The 12,779-nt window shown below is 41.8% G+C and overlaps 1 protein-coding gene across 1 annotated transcript in view; it reads left to right on the top strand.

Annotated features, from left to right (window-relative positions):
* RPS6KA2 (ribosomal protein S6 kinase A2) overlaps window positions 1-12,779 on the top strand; it is a 177,513-nt gene that overhangs the window by 92,395 nt on the left and 72,339 nt on the right. The window contains exons 4-5 of the mRNA XM_075088078.1: window positions 9,742-9,822; window positions 10,622-10,701. Of these exons, the coding sequence (XP_074944179.1) occupies window positions 9,742-9,822; window positions 10,622-10,701 (161 nt within the window). The remainder of the gene's footprint in view (window positions 1-9,741; window positions 9,823-10,621; window positions 10,702-12,779) is intronic.

Genomic DNA, 12,779 nt, shown 5'->3' with positions numbered 1-12,779 from the left:
TGTCCAAAATTACAAGTTTCAAGCAGCTTTACCAAAAAAGTTTACCAGGATTAAGTCAGCCTATGAGCAAAACTGCCCCGGTGGCAAATGACAGCATCTCCTACATACATTCTCCACAGAGGGGTAGTACCACATTTCCACTCCTTCCAGGATTTGTCACTTAATATTACATAAAAGATTGTTAGTCTTGTCCATAAACATCTGAGATGGACCAGACAGAAGGTTCCATACCATGCCATTAAACAAAATAAGAGGGGCTCAGGTGGGCTTTAAATCACTCTCACTCAGGGGCACTTTGCCCTGAGGTGGTGTCCCAGGGAGCTCCCTGGGGAGCTCCAGCATGACCCTCACCCCCTTCCAGCTCTGCCAGGCTTTGCAAGTGAACTAGCACTTGCTCAAAGACCCTGAAGGAGAAGAAATTTCCCTTTCAGTACAACTGGCTTTTTAGGCCTAGAGAGATTAAATAAAGGGAGCAATATTTTTTCGGTAGGAGACTGGCATAAGAGGGAATGTCTTTGCATTTTCACAACTGAGCCAGTGGTCACTCCCAATACTTTTCAATCATAAAAGCTGTATTTTTGCCTTTGATGATACACTGCAGAACATATTTTTGGTGAATACCAAGGCACAGTTTTCACACTTCCAGGGTACAGTAATGTACAAACTTTATTCAGCCTGCCTGTAAAACCCACAAAACAGGTGTGTTCTAAGAGCAAAAAGCAGAAACAGTTGATTAAACCACGCTGGGCTTCAAGCTTAAAAGGCAAGTGATGAAACTCATTACCCTGAGAGACCCAGCAGTTCCTGGACATCTGGATCATCTCCATTTCAAGAAGGACAAGAGAAAAAGAATTTCTTCCTTGTGCCTGTTGACTTAGCAACGTGGCAATAGCAAACAGAAGGCAAACGCTCATTTAATGCTGAACTGCCCCACAGGTAGGAAACATTAGGCTTGGTGCTGCCTCTCGTGCAGCTGCATGAGTTAGCCAGAATTGCAGCAGGACAGTAGCTACAAGGGAATTAAGAGTCTGACAGGAGATATCAGAGTAGTTTGATGGAGAAAATTCAGCCCTCCTTGGACTGCATTTAGGAGTGGGATTGAGGACTATATGTACCTCTATATCTTTTCTGTGTTGGATCCTTGTAGGTTGGAACTAAATTCTAAATATCTGCTTTGTGAGGGGAAAAAATGGCCAACTGTCTCAAAACTGTTTTAAGCACCCTTTCCTTATTGTGAAACTACATGAAACAGCCACCAGTTTCTCCCTTCAGGTTAGCATAATTTCCAGAGCTACTGATGAATTGTGTTTACTGGGATCTCTGAATTCTGAGGCCAGCCCTCTTATTCGTTTGTCATTTTGAAATTACGCCTATTCCTAGAGCATAGGTAATTATTGCCTATCAGTAAGAATTAATATTGAAATTGTTGCTATTGCCTGCAATATTAATAATACTATACTTCTGTTCAACTGAAGCAAATATAATAAAAAATAGGAGTATGTTCAAGTAGAATTCAAGAAACAAATATATCACATCATGGATCATTTGGCAGGGTATTGCATCCACTAAGATAAATAAATTTAAATAAAACATTTGATTTACATTTAAAAAATTATCCAGGTGCAGCTATGCAGAGGTGTTGAAGGCTTTGAGTTTTGCATAAGTTGTGGACAGATATATTTCCAGCTGTAGGTTTTGGCTTTTTGGAGGAAGTTCCATGCTAGTAAATGGCAGCTTTCTCTGCTCTTCATCGAGCCATTTGTTCAGTTTGTTTTTAACAATGTTAGTTAGAACTGATTTATGTGATCATAAGGGGTGTACTTCTGACTTTGCTAGTGTTGAACATCACCATAGGATTTGGCTTATTGGATATTATTGCACATCTGCAGCTCACAGACCTTGGTGGGGGGAATGTGTTCACATGGAACCTGTGCAGAAGCACATCTGTGTATATTCAGTTGGTCCAGTTCTGTTTAAAAATACACAAAATTGAAATTTCACCTCTGCTAAGGACATGAGGTTTGTATGACCATCCCACTGGTCTGTCAGTCAGTACTTCTCTAATGACAGGGTTGAACTCACTGGCTAATTTCAGCCAAATATCTAAAATGCACTAAAGCTCCTGCAGCGTCTGTGGGATTTTTTGGCTGGGGAGAGAGCTCCAAGTTGGTGTCCCAGTGGGGAAAGAAGCAGGAGGCCGCAGCTGCCAGAGGCTCTACCAGGCAGGAGGGAGCCCACCGAGAAGTACCGTCAGAGCTCAGACCCACTGCAGCCTCTGCGGGCTGCTCCTCGCTGGGCAAGGGTGTCAGGAAAATGCGGGGGGAGCTCAGGTTACCGCTCTAAGGATTTGTTTTCAGCGGAGTTAGTACGTCCTAGAAACCTGTGTTTGCTCCTGACAACTCCCATGTGATTTTTTTTTTGTAGCATTAGACTTCATCAATCTGTCCATTCATTCTCCTTGCTGGAAAATTGAGCAGAGGTACCTCAGAGCGATATTGTAAGATTTAATTAACTTTTCCAAACATTTCAAGATAAAAATGAATAGATGATAAATAATATAAACAGAAGCTCAATATTAAAAGTTTTGGATTAATTTAGAGGCATCTGTCATTCCAAATCTCTACATTGAAGCATCCAAGCTACTTTAAAAAAAAAACAACAAACCAAACAAAAAAAAAAACCAGACCAAAGGAAAGTCTTTGATTTCTTTAAAGCCAAATGTTGTTTCATGTAAAAGGGGAAAAAAAAAGGGAAGGGAGGGAGAGATAAAAGGACCTCCTCCAGACCCTGGACTCCTAAAAAACAGTTCGCATTCATATTGATTTTTTTAGAGTGCCCTTCTACAAAGGAGTGTCTCCTGCTCTGTAAACCTGCTTTTTTCCTTTGCTGCAGCAGCACTAGGTCTGAGTGGTAAAGCTCTATTTTTAATGTCTCTTCCCCCTCTCTAAAAGGTTCCATATTTGGAGGCAGAGAAGATCTTTTTTCCAGAAAAATAACCTTCATTAAATTATATGCATTTCAAAACAAATGCACGTAAAATCCCTACATGACATTATTGGTACACTTCTACGTTCAGGTGTCAACAGGACGCTTTTTTATTTTTCTTTGTGTTGAAATAATGCTCTGCTGATAAAGTACAACATGAAAGGCTGCTCTTTAGAAGATTTCAGTATAATAATGTGTGGAGCAGAAACACAGTAATGCAAATAGTATTTCCAAGCAAAGCCACTGAAGCTAGATTATGATCTTTTTTGGAAAGCCCGTGTTCTCCATATCTCGGGTAATTAGTCACCATACAAGTACTTTGTCTGCCAGATGTACACAGCGTGGATTTGAAATTAGAATCTAGCTCTCTGCTTTTGTCTACAATGGCCAGCATTAAAACCAGACAAAAATAACAGAAATAGAATTGAAAAGGATGTTGCACATAGTTTCATGTATATATTCTATTTTCTATAGCAGTCATATGTTCCAGTGCTACATAAAGAATTTGAAATTGAGTTGTGTGTTCCTGAGTCTGAGTTATATTTTGCTTTTGTTCCACTCGAGGCACAGTGCTGAGTTTTAGGGAGGTGAGGAGGATAATGAAAGAAATTTAAATCCATTCTTTAATTCACTGATTAATTTCTCCTGCTACCAATATTTTTCAATGGTCATTTAATTGACTTAACATAGTTTCTAACTCCCTCTGTTCTTGCTTTTTTAGTTAATTAGTCCTCCACTCCTGGCTGAGCAGGGACATTTCTTACCAAAAGGTTATTTTGAAAGGTAGGGACAGGCAAATAATTTGTAATCAATAATGCTTTTTGCCAAACATCTCTAAGCAGATTGCAAAACCTTTGACATTATTTGTGTATTTTCTGTGTGTATCTTCCTCTGTAAGAGGCAGTTGCTGGTGTCAGACGTATAGGGGGTGGACAAAAGGCCATAAGGATGAGTCGCTAGGGCATCATCTGACAACCCATTCCTAGTTTCCCCCCAAAATACAAAGCTTTCAAATGCCAGTTTCAGCCTGGTGACACCAAGAAGGTTGTCTCCAAAATCAATGGAGAGAGAGTGGCCCACTCAGAGGGGCAACCAGAGCACCAGGTCCTGCCCTGAGCCACCCTCAGAGGACTCTGGGGATGAACCAGGCTCCTGTGCCTCAAGGCAGCCAGCAGGTATTCACATTGGGACTAGAGGTATAAAAGGATCTATGTACCTAACACCAACTTACAAAGAATAAGAGTTATCACCTCAGTGCTATTGAAGAGTGGTAGAACCATCTTCAGCTTTAGACGCCTTGTAGATCTCATAAAAGCTATCTCCATGCCCTTTTTAAAAAAGGATTTAGGCTAGAAGTCGATTAACTATTTCTAGAAGTGTATTGGAGAGTCTAAGTGCTTTTCTTGCATTTGTGAGGCTACATCAGTAAATCAGAGACGTTCATAGTGTGTGAACAGGCAGACAACTGTAGCCATGAGCAAAGCAGAATTGTGCTGGACCTCAGCTAACACATAGGGAAAGTATTTCACCTACGAGGCTCTAGCATCCCGTGCTGTTGACTGACAGTGGTGAGAGCAACACCCAAGTTCAGCATCTATGGAGGAAGGCGGAATATATCGCATACGTCTCCACACCATCTGCAGGGGCAGCCAAAGCACAGCTCCGTGTACAGTTGCAGAACCCCAGAACAGGCAGGATGGAGGCAGACACACTCCCTTGCTCCACGCTGGTCTTCCTCGTAGACATACACCTCGGCTCCTATCTCTTAGCCTTGATGCACCATGTCATGTTTCCTCCTGTGGGTGAGCCCAAGATGGGTTTCACTGCATTGAGGATTCTGCTGTTTATCAAGTCTGATTTGCAGCTCAGTGCCCTTAGCTAAGGCAGTCCCTTCCATTAAGATATCTGTAATATGCTCTCCCTTGCTGGATCTCTCTCTACAAAAACCCTTTGAAGGGGAAAGCCATAAGTGGAAAATGGTATCAGTCACAGGAGCACTAACTTAAAGCATCCATGCCCTGACAGGATCCAGCTGGCACCAAGGGAAGCACAGTGTGGGACTCATGCAGGGCATATGGGGGTTTCAGCCCAGGAAGGACGGCAGAAGGAAAAGCTATTTCATTTTTATTTGACACTTGAAAGTTAAATTAATACCAATTTAAATTTGATGCATGTGTTAGCTTGTACAAGGCTGTAGATAAAACACTCATGCCTTGTAACGCCAAATCTATATGCAAAACAAAAACTGCACTGCAAGTTAAATTGAAAATTACTTCTCTTGAAGTAGAAACATCAACTTTTACTCCAGGTAAGTCTGAAGACAGAGAAAAGACCAGCAAAGTATTACACACAAATTGAGAAGATAGATAGCTTCAGGGTAATTTTCTTCTAGTAGAACTAAGAATTACTTTGGGCAGCAGTGAGAAGAGTACTACTAAATAAAAATGTTTGGAAGTTATTCTTTGCCAAAGAGATCCCAGAAGCAACACTCTGGCTCCACTGAAACCTGTGGCTGAATGTTGTTTATCTTCACAGAGCTGTGACTTCAGCTCAGCTATCCAGTCACTAGATCCATGACAAGTTACTTTCCCGTTATGGTGAATTAGCTATAAATTTTAATCAGTATTACAGTGAATAAATTAGTGTCTCTTCTATAAACTCCCTCTTTACAGCTCCTGTAGGCTATGGTTTCACTAATTAAAGTTCTCGTTGTGTTGGCTCAACATCCTGCTGAACTGAAAACGTGCACATCAAGGGATGTCCGTAGATCATCGTTACTTGACAGTGTACATAACTCAGAGATGCACTGACTCTTAGTTTTTAGGTGAGATATATGGACAAGAAGTTCATTGGCTGAAATTTAATTTATATTTCCATATTTAAATCTCAATCAAAGTTGATATCATGAGAGCTTCAGAGAGGGAAGCAGGATTATGGTTTTATTTTCTTATTCAGAAAATATACAGCTAGCCCATTACTGAGAAGGAACTTTTCTTCTCTCCTTGGAAGATGCTCTGAATATACTTTTCCCTTTTGTCCTTTTCCTTCTGTACTTTGTGGTTATTAAAACAGCCCAAGAAATACAAATTCATACCTTAAATAAAACCCTCTCCTTAAGCATTTAGTGTTAAATAAAGTAAGCAGTAACATCCTCCTCTCTGATGTTCAGAGCTAGACAGGGAGACGTAGATAAGCTCTATTTATCTGCATGTATCCTCAGCTGCCTCCACTTCTCTTTCATACCACGTTAATACCTGGAAATGGGAGCTTTTTTTATTTCAGGGTAGCAGGTGCTTCCTCTGCTGTTACAGGCTGCATCAGTCTGGTTTCTTCTGTCCTTGTGACACCGGGGATTATTTCAGGGATAGCTAATTTGTCCAAGATCATGCAAACATTCTTCACGGCTGTGTGCTCGTTGCTCCAGGTTATGCTCCCTGCCTCTGTCCAACATATAATTTACAGATAAGTGGCAAACCCCACCTTTTAAACCAATTTCAATACTGAGTAGAAAGGGCAAGAGCAGATGAACACTATTTCTAATGAGCATTTTAATGATAGAGGTAAACGTCTGGTGCAAGCATTACCTGCCCAAGCTGCCTGTGCTCCCCTCTCTGTGTGCTCCACTGAGACAGACCCCTGCAAGTCATCAAAATGAGGATGGGGGAGCTGAGTTATTTGCACTTTCCTCTGCACCTTTGGTGTGCACCCCTTGCCATCACCAAGGGGTGGGCAGGTGAGGAGAGGCTGTTCCACAGCACCCTGCAGGTGCCTGTGTGGGGAGAGCCCAGCCCTGTGCTGAGTGGTGCTGAACTGAGCCGTTCCGTCACCTTCCCCGAGGCTCCTGAGCTCCAGTGCTGCTTTTGCAGCTCTTTGATAAGAACATCAGAGAAAAGGGATTCACTCAGAAAGGAATCCACAGAAATAGGTCCTTGTCAGAGATCCAGTCATCCTGGACATGAGTGGAGGAATTCTTGGTGGTACATGTCCATTTATCCCCAAATGAGACTAAGCAAAGACATGCATGTTTGCTTGGTCACCTGCGTGGAAGAAAATATCTTTAATGTTCAGGCCTCATCGTGCCTGGCACTGCAGCCGCCCTTCAGACCCTGTTCACCTCTCCCCATACTGCCGGAGGAGTCCCTCTGTAGCCAGGAACTTGCAGGCTGAATAAGCAGCCAGAACTAATTCAGGTCATGCTTGAGCAAATTAAATCTGATTATCTGACTGCCAGGATGTAAGAACTAGAAGGGAGACTCCCTCAGCAGAGCAGACTGAGACCACTGACTACTGGAAAAATCTCTGAAGTGCAGAAGAGAGGCACTTTCCCACTCACTTTACCTGGAAGATGACAGAGGAGGTAGACAGAGACAGCCTTATGCTGTTGAAATGTTATGTCAAAGTGTCATCTCTTCTTAAAACTCTTCCTCATACATATCAGACTCACATTGCCTCAATCCCAAAAATTCAAGAGGGCAAAAGAGCAGGGGAATTCCTAGGTATATCTGGAATAAGAGAAAATAAATCTTCCTGCTGTTACAGAATTAATAATAAACCACAAAGGAGAAGGGATTTAACCTTGCATATTTATTAAATATCATGACAATGGATGTGCAGCATACAGTACAATAACTGACTCTGACAGTGCCCTATGATACATAAGCTGGTACAAGCAGGTAGATACCTCTGGGGAGACTACTTTGGAGGTTAAAATCAGGCATGGCCCAGGCATATGGAAATAATAGGGTAAGAAAAATAAAGTGGGAGAAAGCAAGTGGATTTGCCTTTCTCAAGAATATGATTAATAGGTTCTTTGGTGATAGGACTGCATAAAAATCTGGGCCTGTGTACCTCCTGCCTTCCAAGCATTCAAATCAGGTAGTATTTGATGCTGGAAGATGGGCAGGGCAGGCCACCAACTTACGTGCCAAGCTGTAATCCTGATTGAAGGTTCCAGTTCTCTTTTTTTGGGAGCCACTGTGAAGGTAGTGATTACAATAGCTTTGAAGGAGGCTAGGTTCAGAGTGGTTATGGGGCCATGGCTCGAGAGAATGAGGTGTCTTCTGTGGCGACATAGGCATGTCATTCAATGGCTCTTTGCCTCCAGGCATGCTGTATACATGTGGGGAGGAGGGTGACATGGCAGCCTGACAGGGCCACAGCCTGTAACCACCAAGCAGCGAGCAGGGCACAGCGCCGGGGACTTCAGCAAAGCGCCTTGCTGCCCAGCTGTGCCTTTACCTGTTCAGAGGATGAAATGATGGGGACAGGAGGATGCAATGCCATTCTGCCAACCTGTTCTCACAACTTAGCAGTGCAAGTGCAGAGAGGCACTTTATTAGGCTATCTAACCAAGCTTAATGGGAAATATCCCCCGTAGATTGTTCAGCAATGCTGACCTCTCCAATAAGAATTCCTGTCTGGGACAAAGCTGATCCACAGCATGAGAAATACTCTGCATTCACATAGGCTAAACATTTTGTGAGTGTATGATGTGTGATTTTTACTCGTGAGATAAGATTAAGATTCTGAGATTCCCTTGGTTTTGATTTTTAGACACAAGGTAGCTTAAGTTGTGTGAGGTAGAAAAGCTTACGTGGGTATTGACCTAAATAAAGCATCAAAATAGCAAGAAATCCAAGTGTCCTTCCACTCCTGTTTAAGGTTTTCAGATCAGCTGTTTCAGACCTGGTTTTGTGGATCAATTTCTAAAGTACAGCAACAGAAGATGTGGTTTCACTGGGGCATGTTCATTACTTGGATGCTGAGAGTACTCAGCTTCTCAGCAGATCCATGACACATGCAGGCGATGACAGAATCTCCCTGAGATCTTAGGCTTTACCACCTAAAATAGTCTCATAACATTCCTTGTAGATGCTTTCAGCAGAAAAGTATATTGGCATTGTGTAATGCAGAGAAATAAGAAACTTTCAATGCTTTCATTATGGAGTTAGTAAAATTGTGTTTGACTGAAAAATAAACCTGTAAGATCAAGAGCTGATAATGAGAGGACTTGAATCCTCCTCAGTATCTGAACATTCTGCTAAACGTTTTTGCTATGAAATCTTCAGCATTAATTTTGATTAATTTGAACCCAGCTCACCCCGTAACTATTTTTTATTGTTATTCTCTATTCATCTCAACAACAAACAGTGGTTTTCTCACTGTTATCACACAGTAATTTATCTCCACACATAGTAGTAGTTTTTTACTATTTTTAATCAGCCTTTTTTCTTTATTACTGATTGTTTGGGTGGTTTATTGGAAGCTAAAAATATTTTATATAAATCATTTCCAGAGAGTGCTATTCAGTGATATCCCATAAACACTGCTAGCATCAGCACAATATAAAAAGTTAATTTGCACAAGGTTAACCCAACGAGCTCTGGGACTGGTACATTCCGTTTAATCTTAAATGAGACAGAGTTATTAATTTGATATAGTTTTAATTTTCACATTAATATTCTCTTTTGCAAAGCGCAATCACATTCCTGGTGTTTTTAATACTGTATTCCTTTTAGTTAGGGCAGTTCTCTACAGAGGAAGACAGAGTGCCTTCCTGAAGAGCTTACTCTGCATAGACAAGACAGGCAGAAAAAGGGGACACCAGAGAGTAGCGTGATTTGCCAAAAGTCACACCACATGTCATCAGCAGAGTGAGAAACAGAATCCAAATCACCTGAACCTCATTTCAGTATTATATCGAGTGACCATGCTGCCTCTTAATAAGTTGGTCTTCTTATTGTTCTTTCTTTATAGTTCGGGATCGGGTACGATCAAAAATGGAGAGAGATATTTTGGCAGAAGTGAATCATCCTTTCATAGTCAAGCTTCATTATGGTAACTATAATAAAATATAATTCATATTTGTTCTTAAATTGGTTGGTAAATTGTAACTAGATGTGTTATGATTTTGTACAGATACCCCCTGCCTAGACTTTAACAAAGTCTTAGAGGCTACCTGTGTGAAATTCTTTATTTATGCTAAAGGAGAATTTCAGTATAAGTACGTTTTAGCCATTCTTCCATCAAAATACATTTGTCATAATGTCTAACGTGATAGGTTGTGCTGGTGGGGTAGCTGGTGAGTATACATCTGCCAACCCCTTCACCTGCTATCAGGTATTGTTTAGAAAACCAGAGAATCTAAATAAAAACTATTTTGAATAATCAGCACCAGTCTAAATTTGTGTATGTGAATGTGGTGTCTTTCTGGAATTGCCTTCCTCTGCCTCACCAGCTCCCTGAGGAGCCCCATTATTGCCATAAAGGGTCTTCTGAGGACATTTTGGATAGTGTGGGCTTTCCCCTCACACAAACCTGGGAGCTCCTCTCTATGCCTAGCCCTCAGTCACTCTTGGTATCTTGTGCAATGGAAAGCAGTATTAATTCATAGGTGCGTAGCACGGAAAAGAATACCTTAGTAATGCATCATTATCTCTCAGCTGATAGCATTTTTTCCCATAGTCTAAGCTCAATTGCTTAGTTCTACAGAGAAATTAAATTTTTCTGTTCTTGAAGTGCTGAAATGACAGTGAAACTAATGGCATAAGTGATACACTGCTAGTCAACACGATTAATTCTTTGGAGACTTTATCTTGATTCAAACTTCCAACATCTCCATCCTTTTCTAATGCAGCATTTCAAACAGAGGGAAAGTTGTATCTAATACTAGATTTCCTGCGGGGAGGGGACCTTTTCACAAGACTCTCCAAAGAGGTAAGCTGATAGATTTTAACTTTAGAAATGAAAGACTGTCCTGATTTGCAGAACTCAGATGAAGTTGTTGGGACTGAAGAATGGCCTTTAGAATAGTCCTGCTATGTAGATGTATACACTTGTATCTTTAAATGTGTTCTTAATAATTGTGTTTGAATTATGCCATAGGTACTGCAGCAAATAGCATGTAAGCATCACTGTTGGAGAAAGCTGCACTGGTACTAAGCCATTCCCATAGCAAAATAACCCCAGACTCTTTGTTTACAAAATATGTCTTGGATGTGATGAGAAAGTCTGAGAAATCAAGCCTCAATACATTTTGCCCAGGACATGGGCAGGGAACTGCTGGAAAAACACAACCGCTGCCAGCAGAAAGAAGAGATGGCCCCAGGTCAGGGACCAACCCCTGCAGCAAGCGTGCAGACAGCGGGGCATCAGCTGGTGAGCAGGGAAAGAGCCATCCCTTGCAGCAGCTGCTGGGAGCAGGTCGGAGTCTACGTGCTGCCCCAGGGCTTGGAAGTTGGCTGTAACACCTCTCACCGGCTCTCCTGCTGCCTGCCTGGGGACAGCTGCTGCTTCCATCACCTACCTGGCCTTCTATCCCTTCCCTGTCCTCCGCAGCTCCTGCCCCGGGGGAGATGCTGCTGCTAGAGAAAAAGGCGGCCAGGAAATAGTCAAAACTAGAGCCTCGCTAATGCCTGTAGAGAGAGGCAGCAGCAGGTTTTCTAGGTTTCTGTAGCACTTGCTTGTGTCTCGAAATGCCTCTTCAAGCCAGCTATCTGCATTGCTTGAAGCAGTGCATCTGCCTGCATTTAGCATCACAGAGTCCTGCAGGCAGTATGGGAGGCTCCAGCGAGGCAGCCCGGCCACCCCCAGGTCCTTGCCTGCGCCCCGGTGTTCTCTGTCACCAACATGATTTCCCCAGCCCCTGGTCTCTTTCCAGGCTGTGGGGACAGGGGTGCCAGCAACCACCTAACACACAGTCTTTAGAGGTAAAATAGGGATCTTTCAAATGCCATCTTGAGAGGAAGCCATGTTCGCTCTTCTTGATTTGGGGAATTACCGATGGACTAAAAAAGCTGTGAAAACAGTACTTTTTTCAAAAGCTCTTTAGCTTTTTTTTTTCCCCCCATCTGCTTTCTGGTTCAGTGACATGCTGCAGGCTGCTGTGTGTGCCACAGCTTGGGAGCCCAAGTATTTGCTTTCAAGGCTTGTTTGCTAATGCAAGAAGACATAAACAACAGGTTAACTACAATGCCAAGTAATGATGCTCCTATAACTACTTAGTACATGGCAGCAGTTATTTTTATTATGAGGAAAAAGATTAAAGAAAATAAAAATATCTTTCTGCTGTTCGTCATGAAATCAGGCTTTGTTAGCGACACAGCATGCTGTCTAGCAAGGGCCTCTCTGGTTTTGTGGGAGAAGAGAGGAAAAGTGATTCTTGCCTACAGAGGGCAGCTATACGTTCTGCAGTTAGGGAACTTGAAAGTGAAAGAGAACAGCTCGGGTTCTGTACTCCCTTAAAACTTCACTTTTCCCCCAAAGCTTTTCCAGTGCAATCTGTTGATTTCTCTGCTTTTACTATCGACTTCTTTTAAGTCGACAGCCCTTTTATACATACTTCTTTTTTCAGTATTTGAAGCTCATCTTGTCTACTTATACTTCACAGCAATTTAGTAGTGGCAAAGTATCGCAAGGGAAGACCCTATGGGAAAACTTGTACTGCCTGCAGTTTGTTAATTGCGGACTTGGTCCAACAGTATTGATTTCAGTCAGATCCTGTATACTACAGCATGCGTGCGTGCAAAGCTTGTCTCTCTCTTGCTCTGTCTTTCTGAGACATCTGACTTTAGCTGGGTGTATCTGTATAGATAAGATTTTCTCTGATTCTAATGATTTCATCTCTTGCCTACATTATTTATATTAAACCCTAGGAATAATTTAAATTTATTTTTATAATTAATGCAAATTTTATGTTCAGACCAATTAAATATTTAGTCAGAGTTTTTGCTTGTGTATCTTTTTTCTTTCTAGCCTTTGCAGTGATATTCTTAATTAAATTATGTGACGTCTGT

Source organism: Phalacrocorax aristotelis, chromosome 3 (assembly GCF_949628215.1).
Source record: "Phalacrocorax aristotelis chromosome 3, bGulAri2.1, whole genome shotgun sequence".
NCBI lineage: Eukaryota > Metazoa > Chordata > Aves > Suliformes > Phalacrocoracidae > Phalacrocorax > Phalacrocorax aristotelis.
Note: the sequence above shows the minus strand (reverse complement) of the source record. Positions and strands in the feature narration are given on the sequence as shown.